The 21,284-nt window shown below is 36.9% G+C and overlaps 1 protein-coding gene across 1 annotated transcript; it reads left to right on the top strand.

Annotated features, from left to right (window-relative positions):
* The first annotated feature begins 12,965 nt into the window (after positions 1 to 12,965).
* LOC126585726 (2-oxoglutarate-dependent dioxygenase 19-like) lies at positions 12,966 to 14,557 on the top strand. The gene is made up of 2 exons (XM_050250222.1): positions 12,966 to 13,348; positions 13,557 to 14,557. The coding sequence occupies exons 1-2, from the start codon at positions 13,088 to 13,090 to the stop codon at positions 14,373 to 14,375; spliced, it is 1,080 nt and encodes a 359-aa protein (XP_050106179.1). The 5' UTR covers positions 12,966 to 13,087; the 3' UTR covers positions 14,376 to 14,557.
* Positions 14,558 to 21,284: the final 6,727 nt, after the last annotated feature.

The raw sequence follows: 21,284 nt of genomic DNA, 5'->3' as shown, positions 1-21,284 counted from the left end.
AGCTGAAGAGAGTAGGAATAAGTGTCGTTTCCCACAGACGGCGCCAAATGTTGATGCACAAAACCGGAGGTCTTGGAACAACAGAAAGTGTCAGGTTTTGTGACCTTCGCTTGGTTGCTTGGTTGCTTCAGTCACTAGTGAGGATAAGTACGTGAATGAATAGAGACATAGAAGCAAACACAGGATGTACGTGGTTCACCCAGATTGGCTACGTCCACGGAGTAGAGGAGTTCTTATTAGTAGTGAAGGGCTTACACAAGTACAAAGGATCAAGCTCTCAATTTAGTGAGTTCTTGTGAATGATTTAACACAAAATGGCATTCGGCCATATTGTGGGGGAATGACCCCTATTTATAGAAAAACTTGTAGCTTTGTCACATTGACATGTGTCATGTTGTGATTGGTTCTTGATGTCGACACGTGCTGCGCTCTGATTGGCTTCTAATCTTGACACGTGTCGAGTAGTGATTGGCCTCCTGGTCGGAGGGGAACTCTTCTGGGTCCTTGACAGTATAGCGTTGGCCGGTGCTCGGTAGTTTCGGGATTGGTCAAGTATGGTACAAACAGATGTTATTTGGCAAGACAGGTGATAGACGAGCTGAAGCTGTGTTGGATAAGAGTTTTAAGGATTTTAATTTATTACTTTTGTACATCCTGTAAGGATTTTGGAGTTATTTTAATAAGAGGAGTTTATTTTTCCAACCCGTGTCAATTTCCTTTTATTTATTTAGCTTTTAACTCACGTTTCAGATTCGGGTTCGAGTTTTTATTACCGACTCCGGGTCCGGAGCGGGACAGTTTTCTTGATGAAGAAGTTTATATGGCTCAACCACAAGGTTTTCTGGATCCTGTACATCCTGAGTATGTGTGTAAACTGGAAAGGTCTTTATATGGACTCAAACAAGCACCTAGAGCTTGGAATGAGAGGTTTTCCAAGTTCTTGCTTTCTTTGGGATTCAAGTCTTCTTATGCTGATTCTTCTCTTTTTGTCCAACATATTCAAGTCTTCTTATGCCAATTCTTCTCTTTTTGTCTCTGAATTCTTCCACTCCACCTTCAAATCCTTGATTTACATGATTAATGTAGGTCTTCCAAGAGTTTGACATATATACCTTGCCTCCTGGTGTTGCATATTTCCCTAAATACTCATTCCCATCGCTGTGAATATTTCCTTCAATTATAAATGTTTGTGAAACATTGGTATTTCGGCTGACATGATCATCGTCACGGCACGACTTTTGGTTGATAACTATATCTACACAATAATATTTCTCGTTGACAACCGACATATACAACATCCGCACGTCCATATTAGATTGCAATAGACAAGTAGAATATCTAGGTAAAGCATATGTAAGGTCGAATAAACCATGAGTCAAATTAAGCCTTGAGCAAACCTCATTGTACACTTCAGATAATGTAGTGTGGCAAAAAATTGGGATAGATATAATGGTACCTTGATGAGTGCATCTCCCCACTATAGCACCTTCCATCTGAAAAGATAAAAGAAAATGGATACAACATTAACCCAAAGCATTCTACCTTGACATGAAAAGTGCAATAAATTTCCAAAAGGAAAACTAGAAAGATGAATGAAACCATGTCCAATTATTATTTGCTATTTGTACCGCCAATTCCCCTCACACCCCCCTCTCAAATACGGTATATGTCAAACAGAAAAATAATGGCAAAAACTCTTGGCCTTAGCTGGTCCTCCCTTGACTTATCTGCTTTGTTTTTCTGTTGTACCCCTACCTATACTTCTACAACATCAGTAATTTCCACAGGACATTATTATTTGCTGTTTGTACCGCCAATTCCCCACCTCGCCCCCCACCCCTCAAATACGGTATATGTTAAACAGAAAAATAGATAGCAAAAACTCTCAGCCTTAGCTGGTCCTCCCTTGACTTATCTGCTCTGTTTTTCTGTTGTACTCCTACCTATACTTCTACAACATCAGTAGTTTCCACCGAACATTATTATTTGCTGTTTGTACCGCCAATTCCCCACCCCCCCCCACCCCTCAAATACGGTATATGTCAAACAGAAAAATAGATGACAAAAACTCTCGGCCATAGCCGGTCCTCCCTTGACTTATCTGCTCTATATTTCTGTTGTACCCCTACCTATACTTCCACAACATCAGTAGTTTCCACCACATCAACACATGATCCATTGTTAAAAAATGTATCCAATGAAATTGAATTGTACCCATGCCCACCACAATAGAGAAAAAGACTTATTCAAGAATTTTTATAAATAGTTTCTATGCATACAAAATTTTCGTATACGAAATTCTCTTTCAAACATTTCGACAAACACTTGGTATGCACCAGAAAAACACTGCAAAACCACAAGATACATGCTGAACTCATTGAAGTTCCCCAATACATGCCAAAAAAATATTGAAAAATAATCATTTTACATATGCAAAACCAATTGTGAAATCGATACTACACTACTTGTAAATATGGGTTCGAAAATTATAACACCAAGAATCCACCATTGCGGACAAATCAGTATAAATGAACTATGGGTGCAAATTCAAAAAAAAGAAAAGAAAAAAAAACCTCAAATTTTAGCTCGGAATTGTCATTGATTCTTCAAGTTACTCTGCAAAAAATTGTGCTCGCTCGAATGCTCGCAGATAAAGTATGACTTCGATTCAAATCTTGGCCAAACTTGAATTCGAAGCATCATATCAAAGATAATAATGATGGATTTGAAAAACTTAGTGAGATTATTGTGGAATTTGCAGTTACGAAAATCAAAAAGAGAAGAAATCAAGTGAGCGGGATTATTTGGTGGAATTGATGCGTCATATTCAATTTGGTAAGCATAGGAGGCATTTGAGGCATAATAGTCGTAGAATAAAAATGCAGCCTCAGATAAAAAAAAGCACTAATTAACTATTTCAAATAAAAATAAAAATAAAAAGCTGACATGGAAATATGCTGATAATAAAATGCTGATGTGTACAAACTTCAAGGACCTTGATCAAAAAGTAAAAAATAACAAGGTATTAATCAAAGAAGATCAATAATTAAGGACGGGAGCCTAATTTCTCCATAAAATAATATATGCTCATGTAAGAGCCTAATTTCTCTATGAGAGCAGCTTGTAGAGTTGTTGTCCAATGTTTCTTGCACACATATCATCACAGTAATATTAATGTGTAAAACAGTGGGACCTTCTCATCACATATCGAACTCGTTAAGAGAGGCTGAGACTAAGGGCTGGTTTGGTATTGCTGTGCTTTAAAAAAAAGCTGCTGTGAGAATAAGCGGCTGTGCTGTGAGAATAAGCGGCTGTGAAATAAAGCAGCAAAGTGTTTGGTAAACTTTTTTGTAAAAGTGCTTTTAGAAAAAAAAGCTGTATGATAGTGTTTGGTAAACTTTTATGTAAAACAGCTGTGACTCTGTGAAATGACCAAAAAGGGTATAATACTCTAAAAATCTCTTTCCAATTTTATTTCAGCCATTAGAAAGTCCAACTCTACACCTTCACTCATATGAACTTCGGCTATCTATATAAACATAAGGTTTACAGCTAACATTAGTTATGGAAAAAGTAATGGTCAAAAGTATTGAAGCAAGAATTATGAAGGCTGAAACAATAAAATTCAAGCATTTCCCAGAAGAAACAAATGCAAATTCCATCTGGGTTCTTCTTCAAATTACAGAATTTACGAAATGCCGGCACATTCAAAGAATCACAAAAGCAAAGTGCTAAAGAGAAAACCTCAGCGCTAGTCTTGGCAGCCTTCTCAATCGCTCCAACAAGCTGACCAATTGGAATTGGTCCAGTTGAATTGGCCCCAACTTTCCCATACAGCTCCTGGTTCAGAATTTCAGACAGCACAGCCTTGGTGCAGAGACTTCTCGTCGGTTTGGCAACTGATAGTCCAAATCTTTGAAACCCATATTGCAATTTATGCTTTGAGTTCAGTAAAAGTGAGTGGTTAGGTCGATTGGGCAGTAAAATTGATCTGGGTATTTGAGAAATTCTCATAGGAACGTTTGGGGAGAAACCTGGAGAAACCATACCCTCATTGTTTTTCCCGACACCCATACCCTCATCCCTTTGCTCTTCCCACCCCTCTTTCCTGTCAATCTCCCATCCCCAAATTGAAAAATTCAAACAAATTAATAACAAATTTTTACAAGAGAAGCTTACCAAAGGAACCTGGAGAAACCTGGAGAACGAGAGAATGAGAGAGATCGCTGGTTTTTGGAACGAGAGGACGAGAGAGTGGTTTACGGTGCAGTTTGGGAGGTACGCGAGAGCTCTGAAGGCGAGAGCTGAAGGCGAGAGCTGAAGGCGAGAGGAAGGCGAGAGCGGAGGGTAATTGTGGGTTATTGAAAGTTTCATTAAACGTAACACTGTTCATCCGTGTTTTCAAAATAAGCTGTTTTTGGAAGCTGCTATTTGCAGCTTCAGGTCTTCTTCACATTTTTGGCTTTTTTTCACCCCTAACTTTGAAATAAAGCTGTTTTTCAAAGTTTACCAAACAACAAAAATTCTCACAGCTTTTTTTCATCCCAGCTTTTTTATTAAGCACCTCAATCCCAAACTGCACCTAAGGAGAGAGACTCGATGACAAAATATGAGAGAAAGTAGGAGACAAAAAAGAAAAGTCAAAACTAGAGAGGGGGATGACTGAAGTGAGACAAAAATGAGAGGGGAATGGACCCGGCTTCTCTGCCCTCCCAGTTTCCATACATTCTCATCCCTTCCTATTTTGTGCGGTCACGGTTAAGCCACGTCAACATTTTATATTGATTTTTTTATAGAAATAATAAGACAAAAAGCAATAGTAATATAAAATGTTGACATGGCTTAACCATGACAGCACAAATAGGAGGGGATGAGAGTGTCTGGGAATTGGGAGGGCAGAGAAGTCAAGTCCGAGGGGAATAGGATATCAAAGTGGGATGTGGGCCCCAAGTGTAACACGCAACAAGACAAAATAAAACAAAAAAAAAATAATGATATATTTACCATCTATTTATAACATTTCTCAAGGCCTAGCAATTTTTTACACGACACGAAATCAACAGGTTTTCAGGTTGACACAATAACAAATCGAGTCGTTATCCGGTAACCTGATAAGAATCTGTTAAAATAACGGGTCGGTACACACGTGGGTAACCCGTTACATAATAGGAAAAATATTAATTTAAAATTTTCATACCACTAGAAAGAAATATTAAGATTAACAACAAAAGGATTTAATCCTAAACTGAATTGAAAGTTAATATATATATATATATATATAGGGAGTTTTAACAAAACACTCCTGGTACTGTTCACTTTAACGAAAAATGAAAATTTTACTCTAAAAAGTCACTCATAGTACTATTCACTTACAACACATTTTTGTCCTTTTGATTAAAATTTAAAATTTTCAAGCCATTTTCATTAGTTTTCCTATATATTTTTAAAAAATTAGAAAATTGATGACCATTGGATCGGCTAAGATTAAATCTCAGCCGTCCAATGTTTTTCTCAGCCTTAAATCAGACTCTTCTCTTATTCTCGAATGCTCGAATCGAAGCAGAGACTCTTTCTTTTTCAAACTAAACTCTCGAATCTCAGTCTCGAACCTTAACTCCACCTAGCTACGAGTCCACGACCATCCTCTCTAGTCTCCCTCCACAACACCACCCTCACCACATACGACCTAGTAACCCACCACCAGTCGATCTACTACTTTTGTCTCTATTCTCTCTCTGGATTGAGCGAATCTGGAGCCCTAATCAAGGTAATTGTTGATTATTTCGAATCACTTTCAAAAGATAGGGTTTTGCTGTGAATTAGTTTTCGAATTAGATTGGTTTCATTTCTTCAATTTGGGGTTTTTCGTTTCGAATTAGTTTTCGAAGTAATATTTTATGTGGCAATGTGGTATGTCAAATTTAAAAGAAAAAAAAATCTTAACGGGTCATTTTACCTGCTGGTTAAATGGCCCGACCTGTTAAGAACATGTTAAGATATGGGTGTGATACGACACGACCCGACCCGTTAAGATAACAGGTGTTACACGAAAACACCACGAACACGGTAAACACAACCTGTTTGCCAGGACCTACATTTCTCTAACAGATGTAGGGCCCGCCAACGTCTTGTGAGTATGTACTTAACAAGTTTGTTCTTTAAAAATAAAATTCCCTATTTAACTCAAATAATTTAATTTTAAACACAAAGTAAAGCATAACATTACAACACAAGCATAATTAATTAAGGGTAAATTACACTTTACCACCTCAAGTTTGAGGTTTATTGCAACCTCATACAACATCTTCAAAAAATTTCACTATCATACCTCATGTACTATTTTATTTCAATATAATACATCCGTTATATTTTCCATCCATTAATTCGTTAAGAGCTAACATGACTGCCACATTTGAGCCACATGCCTAAACAATTAATAAAAAATTTTAATTTTTTTTAATTAATTGTTTAGCCATATGGCGCAAATGTGGCAGTCATGTCATTTTAAATAATTAATTAAAGAAAAGTAAAAAACAAAAAAAACAAAAAACAAAAAACAAAACAGAAACCCCCATTCGTCTTCCTCGAGCACCTCCTTCTCCCATCCCCCATCACCCACCCGAGCCACCCCTTCTCTGATCTGCCCTACAATTGCATATATTTACAATCCAAACCCACCCCTTCTCTCTATGTCTCTCCCTCTCTTTCTCCGTCTGAACCTTCCCCTTTCTCTCTGATTTGGAGAATTGCGACAGCGATCAGATATCTTCAATAGGCGGAGTTCTAGACTCTCCTGCGAGGTAAGATTTTTGTGAAATATTCCTTTGCCCTTTCAATTGGACTGCGGGTTTTGAAAAATTAGGGGCGGGTTTTGAAAAATTAGGGTTTTTGGTTTCTAGCGGTTGATGTAGATGGACGAAGGTGTGAGATCTGTTGGCCCTTCTGGGGTTTTGGTGAAGAAAAATTCTTCAGGTTGCTTAATTGTGAGGAAGAAACCTAAGGGGTTGAGTGGTGTTGTTGGTTCTTCGAGTGCTCGGAAGGTTTTTGAACCGAAGGACAAGAAGAGGTCTAGGTTGGTCTTAAGCGATTCAGGGTCTAGTGATGAGATACCTCCTCGGGCTAACGGAGGAAATGTTGCAACAGGAGGAGAGGAGGAGGTGATGGGCTTTGTTTGGGGGAAAAAAATTAGGGGACAGGGTTGGTGTCGAACAAGGTATTAAATATCGATAATATCAGAAATATCGATAATCCAAAAACACGGAAATTTCGATGGAAATATCGGGATATTATCGATATCGATAAAAATTGAATAAAAACCACGGAAATTGTAAGAAAAACTTGGAAATTTTATTGAAACTTTACAGGATGTTTATTTAGTCAATTATCTATTAGTTTATTACAAAAAAATTGGAAGAAAATGCATTGCATGATAGATATAACTGATTTAAGTTGATTATATAGCGAGCTGGCAAACATTGTGAGTGTAGAAAATATGTAGTAATTAATGAAAGAAGTTTAAACACACCATAATCATTTATATATAATGAATTAGTACAATATTTTACACTTTATACATTGCATGGTAAGATATATGAGTGACTTAGCAAGGTCTAAAATATCGATGATATCGGAAATATCGATAGTCCAAAAAAATATCGGTAGTCCAAAAACACGGAAATTTCGATGGAAATATTGGGATATTATGGATATTTTAGACCATGGTGACGAGGGATGGGAGAAGAGGGTGCTCGGGGAAGACAAATGGGGGTTTCTATTGTTTTTTAATTAATTATTTTAATATTTTTATTAATTGTTCAGCCACATGGCATAAATGTGGCAGTCATGTTGCATAAATGTGACAGCCACATCAACTCTTAACGGACCAATGGATGAAAAATGTAACAGATGTATTATATTGAAATAAAATAGTACATGAGATATGAAAGTGAAATTTTTTGAAGATGTTGTATGAGGTTGTAATAGACCTTAAATCTGGGGTGGTAAAATGTAATTTACCCATTAATTAAAGATCAAATGTGAATGAAGAAGATGGTTGAACTTTTATCAGTTTGTTTTAGTGTGTTTAATTTTAAGTGTGTTCTAGAACAAAGTTTTGTATCTTTTAGGAATTTTTTGCATTTTCTTCTAAATTTTTTGCTTTGAATTAATTATGGCGGTTAATTTTTAAATACACCACATTATGCAACTTAGCACAACTTATAATTTTTCATTTTTTTAACGTGGAAAATCCAACGGCCTATCCTTCGCGTCCTCGGCAGCTGGTGCGTGAGGCTGAATGCTGTGTGAACATGTAGCGGATGTGTTTTCCCAAGAAGGTCAGTGCCGATTGATTCTATAGCAGATTTTTATTTTTATTTTTATTTTTTATTTTTTTATTTTTTTATTTTTTTATTTTTTTATTTTTTTGTCAAAAGGATTCTATAGCCGATTTTGATACGATCATTTTGCCTTATTATCCTGAGGACCTTTCCCTTGTCAACTCACACAGACTAAGAGGAGTTAAAATTAAAGGGTATGATGACGTTCCAACATAGAGAAATGGGTGCAAATGATGTCAGTGGGATTACATTTGTTTATTGCGGGAAATGAAATTTCAAGAATTCAATTAGTACGTACGCATTCCCGTTCAAAAGGTTTTAGGTACATGGTTCACCAAACAAAAGAGAGGTTTTATAGAGATATGGACTGCATTATTTTTGTTTGTATGCATTATTTGTCATATGAGATAATACATTAAATGTAGTAAAAATGTGTAATCTCCTCAGCATTACTCAAAATGAATACAAATTGGAGAATCATAGTATAGTTGGAATTTTGGCATCTCGAAAACCAAGCAAAACATAGTAGTACAAACAAGCATAATTAATTAAAGGTAAAGGGTGAATAAAGAAGATGGTTGAACTTTGGAGTTTGTTTAAGTGTTAATGTGTTACTAAACAAAATTTTGTATTTTTTTTTTTTTTGACATTTTGTGGAATTTTTACCTTTGGATTAATCCTAGTCGTTGATTTCCAAAAAAAAAATTAAATTAGATGCACCAAATTGTGCGACGTGGCACAAACTATAATTTTCAAGTTTTTTTATTGTTGAAAATCCAACGGTCGATGAGAAGACCATTAAAAATCTAACGGGTGAGTGCGAGGTTTTTGCCTTAGTGGATTGCACGTGGTGGACCTGCACAGACGTTAGTTTCAGTTGCCTACAGGCCCAAGCCCATGCTTGAACAAGTAGGACAGCCCAACGGGCTGCTACCCTTGCTCTAAGAGCAACTCCAGCAAGAGCTGAAGCCCGATGGACCGACAACTTTGAAGACCTAATAGCCCCAGCAACAACCTCCAGCCTATGCGTGCGATTGGGGAGGGGGGCCTGAGTGAAAGGCCCAATGCAAATTGGTGGCCCGAGAGCTCGAGGGCCATGTGATGCAACGCTGACGTCAGGGTGGCGTCAGCCATTATTTAATTATTTTTGCATCAAGCACTGGGGCCCACGGCGTAGACGGTAGAAATGTTACCTGTTGGTGGCCACGTGGCTTTTTCTCGTCTGTTGGATTTCAACGATTACTTTATCTACACCGTTGGATTTCCAATGGTAAAAAAAATTTGAAACCTTCCACAGTATCAGCCGTTGGATTTGAGATCAACGATCCACATTATTCGCCTTTAAAAATAAATAAATAAAGAATTAACATTAATAAATTTTGAAATGTTACTGTTGTGCCACATGGCACAATCTGGAAGGTTGGATTTCAAATTTTTTTTAGTCCAACTGCAGAGATTAATTAAGTTAATAAAAATGTTAAAATTAATGAAAAATCCGAAAAAAAAATTATTTTACTTTTCTATAAATACCTCCTCATTATCTTCTATCTTACACCACAATTTCATATTAGGTTGTAGATAATGTCACGTGGCATGCCATCATTCGTTAAAAATCTGATTGAAGTCTATCCTCAAAGATTGTAAACAAATTGTGACACGTGGCGCGACGTGATTGGTTAAAAATCTTATTGAAAATATATCCTCAACAATTCTGAAAAGATAACAACACGTGGCACGACAGCATTGAATAGATATCTTATCGAAATCTATCACCAAAAATTGTTTTCTCAGATAATGACATGTAGCGCAACGAACACAATTAAAAATTTTATTCGAAATTACAAATAAAATTATTTTGTATTATTTTATAAAATAAAAAATACTAATATTTTATTGCCTATTGCCATGACTATTTAGTTTAGGAGTGGAGATGCAAAAGATAGTTACTGTTCATTAATGAAAGTTATTATTTACTGGAGGTTATTTAATAGTGAGTTGCCCTAAGGGCCTTTGCAACGCTGAAGTTGCTCTAATTGCTTGCAAGTGCAAGCTCAGGTGGGGTTGCTACACTTGTTCCAATTGCCTTAATATTTTTCTACCAATGGAGATGATTTTTTGAATTGGCGCCAAGTCAACTCACATGATTGGAGCACCGGTGGAGTCACTTTTTCTAGGATTATTTCCCCTTCTCTCCTCTCGTATTTGAAAGGTTGAGATTCAATCACGTCAGCAGCTCAGAATATTTTTTATAGAGGTATAAAGACAAAAATGAAAGTATGAGAGGGGGTAAGGGAAATGGAAGAGAATAGAAGACTAGAAGTAGAGAAAATTCTACTCTGCTTTTCTATGGTAGATTTTGACAAGGTCATTTTGTCTGTTTCGCCAAAGAACCTTCTCCAGTCAATTCCCACAGAGACTTAAAGCAGGAGTTATAGTTAAAAGGTAGGATGAAATGGGTGCAAATGATGTCACTTTGACTCGTGTGGGGTTTACATTCTGGAAGGGATAGGTCCTTTGAACGAAATATAAACTTAGGGTTACATTTAATTTATACAAAAGTGTCTTGCGTGCATTTTGAACTAATTTGTAGTATTTTCGCATGTGTTTTTCAAACTATGAAAGCCTACTCTCCAGAATATTATTTTAAGGTATTGTTTTATTCTGAGAAATGAAATTTCAAGCATATTCACATTCAAAAGGTTTTAGCCATATATGTGGTTCACCAAACAAAAGAGAGGTTTCATAGAAATATGGATTGCATCATTCTCGTTCTAAGTTTAATGTTCGAGAAAGTAAAATATGTAAAATCTCTCATGCCATGACAAGTAATGTGTACACGTCAAGTCAATATAAGATTATCTCATTGGATATTAGTTGTATGCATCACTTGTTATATGAGATGATATACTAAATATAATATAAACGTGTAACCTCCTTAGCATTACTCAAAATAAAAACAAAATGGAGAAGTATAATATAGTTGGAATTTGGATATACGTCACCTTCTCGAAAACCAAGCCAACTAACATGAATTAATGGTTGACTAATTGAATCATCAAAGTTGATTGGGTGTTGTTATTGGCATCTCAGAAAAAATTATTGTCTTATTTAGAAAAAAAAAAACTTGCAAATAGTGAATTGTCTTAATAGTTAGGTCTTCCCCCTCAACTAATTTCGTTCAAGGTTCAAACTTTTTCTTTTAATATGGATACTGTAAAATATTATTTGTAAAACAAACACTTATAAAAAGAGCACAATAAATTTTTTAAAGGAAAACTAATGAAAATGGTTTAAAAACTTTGAGTTTTAACGATAAGGACAAAATAAATGGTAAAGTGAATAGTATCAGGATTGACTTTTTAGTGTAAAAATATGATTTTTCGTTAAAGTAAACAGTACTGAAAGCGTTTCGTTAAAATTCTCAATTTTTGGTGTGTCAATAATTGCACCCAATTAACGAGGTTTCATAAAACGGGATTCCAATATTAGGCTTGGGACATGAAGAATCTGTTACCTACCGGTGGGCATCCAAAGGGCAGAAACTCCCAAGGCCAAGGGGTAAATTTAGATTTGGAATTGTAGATGCGTACAGATGCCGATGCATGATTGTATTTGATTTTTTGTGCCATATTTCGTGTCATATTCTTTTACTTGGCTGTGGTGGGCGGCTTGTTGTGCTTGCTTCAGTGGCTTTGTCTGCCGTAGTCAAAGTCTCAAACTGGACGCGACTTTGGATTTTCTTTAAACCCCATGCCAAACGCATTCCTACATTTTTCTAATTTTCTCATCAACTATTCATTCATGCATATACTCTTCCCATCTCTCCTCCATTTGGGAATATAAAACAAAGCAAAGCATTTTTTTTCACTATTTCATTAGTTTACTTACAGCATGTATATTTATTTAGTATTTTCACCATTTAACGGTTAAATATGATACCATGTCTTTTTAGTTGCATATCGTACTATTAGATAATGAATGTATTATATAACATATTCATAGGCAATCCCCTCAAATTTTGGTTTTCCTATATCTAGTAGTAGTATGATTATTGCATAGAAAAATGTTGGGGAGCTAATTGTAGGCATGTAAATATCTCATTTGTGGCAGGAATTTTTGTGCTTACACTAATATTTTGGAGAATCTTTGAAATAGTGCGACCTACATGTATGGTGGACTCTACTTCTTTTAGAGAGGGTAATGCTAAAAAATCATATTTTGTAGATCGAGTAATGCTAGTGAGATCATATATATAAACATGACGTGATTGTCAATGATTATTTTGTTACTTAAGTGCTTGATTAACGAACTTATTTCTATTAGTAACATATCACATGATTTAAATGTTCCTTTGACATTTTCCTATGTAGACGATAATAAACCATCTATCGAATAATACAAGTATGTCTCATCTCTATTAGAGAAATAATTTAAATATGATTTACATAATATGGTTTTCCAAGAATTAATCTATTGCATATACATGAGGTTAACAACTAATTAATATATATTTTATTGTTGCAGGACAACAGATTTGAAATCTAGGTCAGCTTTGGCCGAACTTATTCAAAAACCACCAGCTTGTGGGGGTAGAGTCATAAGTTATCTTGCTCTATAAAATAGCAACTCCTTTTTTCATATTTCTCCACAACTCTCAAACAATCAACTTTCCTCTCCCTCACGTCCTTCCTTCAGGATATACAAATCAAAGACCAGAATTCTCAGCTTCTTTCTCTCTCCCTCCACCAATGGCACCTACCGTGACTTCAGTGGATGCATCTGAACCCAAGGTAGCAAGCATCAAAACCTTAGCCGACTCAGATGCTCTCACTTCTGTACCTTCCGAGTACGCCTACATCATGGATCCCAACGATAAGGGAGATGCAAACGACCCTGAACACTCAATCCCCATCATTGATTTTGCTCTTCTCACCTCTGCCTCCCCAGATGAACGGGCACAAATGATCCAGAAGCTAGGAAAAGCTTGCCAAGAATGGGGCTTCTTTCAGGTATATTCACACTTGTTATCAATTATGTCTGCTTGAACATGTATAAAATTAACTAATATTTTATTAGTTTGATAACTATTTCGTTTCAAATTTTTATTTAAAAAAAATATAAATATATAAATTGAAAATTGAAATAGTTATAAGTTTTCAAATTTTAACTTAAAAATGAAACATGAATTAATATTGTCATGTGCTTGATGCCTTTTAGGTGATCAACCATGGTGTACCAGAGAGCCTAATGAACGAAATGATCGACGCGTGCCGACGATTTTTTGAACTGCCGGAAGAGGAGAAGAAGGAGTTCCATACAAAGAACCTGTTGGATCCAATCAAGTGCGGCACCAGCTTCAACGTCGCAATTGACAAAGTTCGTCTCTGGAGGGATTATCTCAAGGTCATCGCACACCCTAAATTCAACTCACTCTACAAACCTGCTGGGTACAGTGAAGTTTCATTGGAGTTCAGCAAAAGAACCCGTGCAGTGGCAACCGAAATATTGAATGGAATATCGGAGAGTTTGGGACTGGAGGACGATTACATTACCAAGGCCATGAACTGGGATCGGGGCTGCCAAATTCTTGCAGCGAACTACTACCCGGCTTGCCCACAGCCCGACCTGGCAATCGGTATTCCTCCTCATACAGATCATGGACTGGTGACGCTCCTGATTCAGAATGATATGTGTGGCCTTGAAGTCAAGCACAATGATCAGTGGGTCTTGGTAAATGCCGCTCCGGGCGCTTTTATTGTTAACGTTGGTGATCAAATGCAAATTCTAACAAACGACAAGTACAAGAGCATATGGCATCGAGCAACTGTGAACAACACAGCTACTAGGATATCGATCGCCGTACCACATGGACCGGCACTCGACACGCCCGCTGTACCGATCCCGGAGTTGCTAGAAAAGGAAGGTGAAAAAGCGAAGTACATTGGAATGACGTATGAGAAATTCATGGAACTTCAGGCAAGCCCCGCTGCCTACATGATGCCTTGCTTGGATCACCTGCGGGTCAAGGACAATTGAAGAAAATACATGCATGGCGGCCACTTGCTGACGTTTCTCTGTTTTCTTTGTGTAGAATAATATATGCTCCTGTAAGAGCTTTGATTCTCTATCAGGGCAGCTTGCAGAGTTGTTGTCCAACGTTTCTTGCTATACGGATCTTTGTCTTGTATAAAAGGAAACTAATGAAAAGGGCTTGAAAACTTTGAGTTTTAATGATAAGGACAAAATAAAGGGTAAAGTGAATAGTACCAGGATTGATTTTTTAGTATAAAAATGTGATTTTTCGTTAAAGTGAACAGTACCGGGTGCTTTTCATTAAAGTTCACTTGTATAAATTAGTGGGACCTTCACATATCATCACAGTAATATTAATGTGTAAAACGATGGGACCTTCTCATCACTCATCGGACTCGTTGAGAGGGCTGAGGGTTTGCTGTCCCCTAATTTGATGTCGCCTTTATGTCTCTTCGTTAGCTTTTTGACAGATGTTTCTTCATTTAACTTTAATTTAACACTATTAATTTAATTTTTTTTTATTTTAAAAAAACTGAAAAATTAAAGAAAAATGAAAGGACACTGCAAAAACCTAACAGCTTCTACATTTCCTTCATGAACCCGTAAACAAACTGATCATCCTTATCAATCCCATCAACCCAATCACAGTCAATCTCTGAACCTGAAGAAGAACCCACAATCCCAAGATGACCCCAAATCGTATCTGTCTCAGCAGTTTTTGAGACTGTAGTCCTTCCTCCTTCGTCTCTGCCGCCAATCAACCCAAACAAATCCAAAACCAGAATCGTAAAGAGGACGAGGTTACGACGAAGAAGGCGACTCAAAACCGGTGGGCTGTGGCCCAGTGCGAGTCCTAAACTGGGTTTCTGATCACGATCTAGTACGTATAGTTGAAGAAAGAGAAAGGGAAGAAAAGAAAGCTTTGTTGTTAACGTCGGCGATGATGGGGTGGTGTGGTTGCAGTGAGTGGTTGCCGGTCCTGGGTTTTGGGGTGTTGTGGTTACCGGTGTTGATTTTTATTTCTTTAATTTGTAAAGTTAACACTGTTAAATTTTGTGTTAAATTAATGAACAGATGTCAAAAATTTAGAAAAGAGACACAAGGAGACATCAAAGTAGGGGACAGTAGACCCCAAGCCCGTTAAGAGAGGCTTAGAGAATAATAATGTTAGAGATACCAAATTTTTAAATTAAATTTGTAAACTGAATGATGTGTCACTAATAAAAAACAAGTACGTCACTCGACACTTAATCAATAATCCAATCATCTACAACCACATCATTTGATTTGCAAATTTGATTTAAAAAATGTGGTCTCCTGACATTACATCTAAGAAAAAGAAGAGAGACTTGATGACAAAGAATGAGAGAAAGTGGGTAGGGGTGGGCAAGGTGTAGTTCGCTACAGTTCCGCCCTCAAAACAGAACCAGAACTAGGAAATATCAACGATTTGATTCAGTGCGGTTCCATTTAAATTTATTACTAAAATCATATGGTTCGATCCATACCAATTTTGGTTCGGTCCATGCTGGTTTACGATGCCGAATACTAAGTCATTTGAATACCAAATCAAAATGGTATTCAAAGTTTACTTTTTTATTCTCTTGTTTTTTGCATGCTTGCATTCAAATACCACTTATAAAATGGTTAAACAAAGTTACAAACAAAACATATCATTTTCAAATACAAAATCAAAATGCAAATATTGCTGACACTAAGCAAACAAAAAAAAAACATAATTCAAATGTCATATAACATTCATAATACAAATGTACATCCACTATGCATCAAAAATGTTAGTATGAATACAATATTTAAGCCCAAGAGGGACTTATCAAGAGATTAAAAAAAGTCATAGGAAAAGGGAAAGAAAAGAATAGGATGTAACTGAACACCTTAAGATCACTCTATCAAAAAACTAAATAAATAAAATGAAATCAAAACCTAAATGTCAAATTTCGAGATCTAGGAGAGAAAATGACCTCTTTTTTTTTTAAATATGTGCATTATCTCAATAGGTGAACCGTGCAAGTGAAAGACCTAATTGAGAAATGATCTCATGCGATTAGGTAAAACCAGTTTGGTTTTCACCACTCATTTAGTAACACCCATATACAACTATTAAATTTAATTAATTATTTATTTTCAAGGTCCGGTTTGGTTCTAAGCAATTCTACCAACATGAAAATTGAAATCGGTATGAACGGTTTTGTCCGGTTCTTGAACCTACGTCGACTTTTTTTTTGTCAACACGGTTTTTTACAGTTTATTTTGTCGCGGTTCCACAATTTTTATGCCCATCCCTAAACGTGGAAGACAAAAAGAGAATTGACAATAGAGAGGGGGGTGATTGAAGTGAGACAAAAATGAGAGGGAAATCAGGAGATAAAAAAGGGACGTGCATCCCAAGCGGCACATGCAACAAGGCAAATTAAAACAAAACAAATATGTCCACCGAGTGTATAATTATCAAATTGTTCTTGACATTTTGCATCTCATAAACTCTTCGTTGTAGTTTCAAATTCTATTCAGGGTACGCGTACACGTTTGTAATGACAAGTACTACACAAATATGCTGAAGAATGGGCCATAAGTGCCACAACACAATAATCAACAAAAGTCAACCTTCTCACTTTTAAGAATATTTTGGTCATTTTATACCTCTTTGATTCCCTTTTTCTTCCGCAGTTATACGGACAACGGCGTATCTAGAATTCTAACATCGAGTGGTCATAATCAATGTACAATATGTGCTAGTCGAGCAGCGAGCTGGGACCTAGGGCATAACGGCTATGCACCTAGACGGGGCCTAGGTGGATTAAGTAGATTTATTATCACATATAAATAAGTACGTACTTACATTTAAAACAACAATACTTGTATTGAGTATTTGGATTTATACATTATTTTAATTAAGTTGATTATTTAACATATACAACAACAAAAACGCCTTATCCCACTAAGTATGGTTGGCTATATCAATCCTAAAATGCCAATGCGCTTGTTTTTGTGTCATTTCTTCCTTTAGATCCAGTAATCCAAGTCTTTTCCTAGAGTCTGTTTTCAAGTCTTCCTAGGTTTCCTCTACCCCTTTAGCCCTGAGCCTCTATCTCGTAATCACGTCTTCTAATCGGAGCATTTGTAGGTCTTCGTTTGATATGTCCAAACCACCTTTAGCCGATTTTCTATTATTTTATCTTCAATTTCAGCTACTCCTAATTTACCTCAGATATCCTCATTCCTAATCTTGTTCTTTCTCGTATGCCCACACATCCAACGAAGCATTCTCATCTCTGCTACACTCATTTTGTGTAAATGTTGATACTTCACCGCCCAACATTTCGTGCCATAAAGCATTGCCGGCTTATTGCCGTCCTATAAAATTTTCCCGTGAGCTTTAGTAGCATATGACAGTCGCACAATACATCTGACGCACTTTTCCCCTTCATCCATCAAGCTTGTATTTAATGATTGAGGTCTCCATCCAATTCTCTGTTTTTTTGCAAGATAGATCCAAGATAGCGAAAACGTTCGCTCTTTGGTACTTTTTGATCTCCAATCCTCACCCCTAACTCATTTGAACCTCCACTTTCATTGAACTTGCACTCCATATACTCTGTCTTTGACCTACTTAGGTGATGATCTTTAGATTCCAACACTTTCGCCATAGGTTAAGCTTCACATTTACTCCCTCCTAAGTTTCATTTAACAACATTATATCGTATGCGAAAAGCATACACCAAGGAATATCATCTTGGATATGTCTCATCAACTCATCCATTACTAATGCAAAAGGGTAAGGACTTAAAAATGAGCCTTGATGTAACCCCACAGTTATGGGCAAGTTTTCGGTTTGTCCTTCATGAGTTCTTACGCCAATCCTTACTCCATCATACATATCCTTTATAGCTTGGATATATGCTACTCGTACTCATTTCTTCTCTAAAATCCTCCAAAGAATATCTGTAGACATCGAAATTTCGGTAAATAAATGTTGATCAATAAATCAAAGTTTCAACGCTCATGTATTACATAAATTTTACACGTAGCGTGTGACTCGACGAAAATTTGAAATGAGTTGGAAAAGTCATCAAACAGGACACGTGTCAACACTTGGCAGAAACGACTTATTTCATCTGGGATATTATATTCAAAATTAGACCTTGGAAAATTCTATAAATACAAGCCCATTTCATTCATTTTAGGGGGAACCAAAATCATTAGGCAAAATTCTTGAAGCTCTGAAGCTCTGAAACTCCGAAGCTCTCAAGCATCCAGGTTCCTGAAGAATCAAGAAAGCGTTTTTCGTTCTTCGTTCATCGTTCTTCCAAGATCAAGCCCCGACGGCCCTTGGATTAACAATCACCAATTCAAGATCAAGCCCCGACGGCCCTTGGATCAACAATCACCAATTCAAGATCAAGCCCCGACGGCCCTTGAAGAAAGTGTTCTTCGTTCTTCGTTCATCGTTCTTCCAAGATCAAGCCCCGACGGCCCTTGGATCAACAATCACCAACTCAAGATCAAGCCTCGACGGCTCTTGAAGAAAGTGTTGGAAATGTGCCCTAAAGCCAATCATGTGATGATACTTTACGGACATTTCACATGTTAAACTAATCCAGTTTAACATATAAAGGGCATAAATTATTGTTTGAGCCGTCTCATATAAATGTTATATGCTTAAACGATAAAGTCCAAGGAATATGTGATTGGGAGAATGTAATCTAATGAAGTTAGATTCATGAGACCATTCTTTCGTAGACACATCCTAAACGTTCCTGATCATAGGATTGCCAATTGGGCGTTGACAGTCCGTTAAGATCAGTACGTACTATGTCTTCTCTCAGGGAGAGTGATTAGTCTCTAGTTATTGGTGTGTGTGACATCAAGACAAGTACGGTAGGTGCTCAATAGAGAATGAGTTCACTGAACGTGATTAACGAAGAGTTCTTATATTCCATGTCACATGAGAACTCATGGTTGGGATAATGCAAAGTAGTCCTTTGACCTGAGGCATCACAGTTGTCTTGTGGTTAAGTCCTTGATCTTTGATTATGTCAAAGTCACCCCCTCGGGGTGTCCACGGCATCGTTGGGGTTAAGCCACTTAGCTATGGAGACAAGTGAATGCGCAACAAGGGATCTCTAACCTTCAAACAGTTGAGGGAGAATACTCTATGATATGATTTGGAATCTCTGGCCAGAGTATGAATGAGATTAGGGAATGCGTTCCAAATCACATTCAAGGAAATCATATAAGCACACGAATCACATTGGATAGTAGACATGAATAAATAAACTATCATACCAAACAATGTGGTCAAGAGTATTAGATTAGAGAAGGACCGTATTGCATTTGTAATCCCAAACTGAATAGGTTCTCTATCCTCTTCTGATTAGCTTGGGTAACCATGATATGCTGCTAGGTGTCACTCATGGTTTGTGGAAGCCCTAAACGTGTGTAATCACTAAAGGGAGAATTGAAAATAGTTTCAATTCACAATCGATGTAAAATGGTTTTAATCGCCCACTACCTCGCTAAAAGGAACCTAATGGATCGCACACCATAAAAGGTGGAGATTGAAGATTAAACGGAAATGAGTAAGAATGATTAAATGGTTTAATCATTTAATTATGGCAAGGATTAATTAATATGTTAATTAATCAAACGAATAAGTTCGTTAAAGACTTCGGGATAGTTTTGGACCTTAAGGCCCAATGGGCTTCGAACGTCAAGCCCATTAACTTAAGTTGTATGACAATTTAATGAATGAAGATTCATTAAAGCCCAAAAGCCCAAAATCCCCTAAATGGCCGGCCATGATGAAATGAATTAGGGTTTTGGTTGTTTAGGTCACTTAAAGAAGTGACTATATAAATGATTTTATAGCCAAATATTCATTAAGTGTTAAAAGGGTTTATTTTGGGGGAAAATTGGTGAGAATTGTCTCTCCATTTTCTCTCTAAAGAGGCCAACACCTTGGAGGGTACATCTAGCAATCCTACTACTCCAAGGTCACTCATTTCTTCTACAATCAAACCTTGGTGAAGAGACTTAGAGGTTCCCTATTTTGGGAACTTGGAGAAACCTATTTTTCCATCCAAAACCATGGATCTAAGAAGCAAGGAATGAAGGCCCTATCTCTTTGGGTGATTAGCCTTTGCTTATGCAAAGAGGAATCTACAAAGGTAATAATTTCAACTCACTTTGTTTTGAGTTGATTAATGGTTCACCAATCTACTAGGCTTTGAATTTCATGGTAATGTTTTGTTTTTGAGTACATGCAAGCATGATTCCGCCTTTAAATTGTTAATTGCATGCCATATGATGTTGCTCAAATGAACATGTTTTTCAAAATAAATCCTTCAGAAAGCGTTCTTCGTTCTTCGTTCTTCGTTCTTCCAAGATCAAGCCCCGACGGCCATTGGATCAACAACATCAACAAATCCACACATCCAACCGTTCTTCAAGATCAAGCCCAAAAGCCCTTGAAGATCCATTCATCACCGTTATTCAAGATCAAGCCTTATCGGCCCTTGAAGAAACACTCATCCTTAAGATCAAGCCCCAACGGCTCCTTGAAGATCCACTCAAATCCACCTTCAAAGATCAAGCCCACGGCCCCTTGAAGTAACTTCCAACAGTTCATCCAAGATCAAGCTTCGACGGCCCTTGGATCAATGAAACATCCATAAATCAACACCTTACGGAGATCGAATCAGATGATCAAAATAGAGAGAGATTGTAACCCAAAATCATCAAAATACAAATATTTGTTTGTGCACGTTGTTCTTGACTCTTTCGTTTCAGGAAATTTTCGTGTTCACAATATCTATTGAGACCCTATCATACGCTTTTTCTAAATCTATAAAGACCATGTGCAAATCCGTCGTTCTTCGTAAGCGCCCTGAC

This window comes from Malus sylvestris, chromosome 10 (genome assembly GCF_916048215.2).
Source record: "Malus sylvestris chromosome 10, drMalSylv7.2, whole genome shotgun sequence".
NCBI classification, from domain to species: Eukaryota; Viridiplantae; Streptophyta; class Magnoliopsida; order Rosales; family Rosaceae; genus Malus; species Malus sylvestris.
Note: the sequence above shows the minus strand (reverse complement) of the source record. Positions and strands in the feature narration are given on the sequence as shown.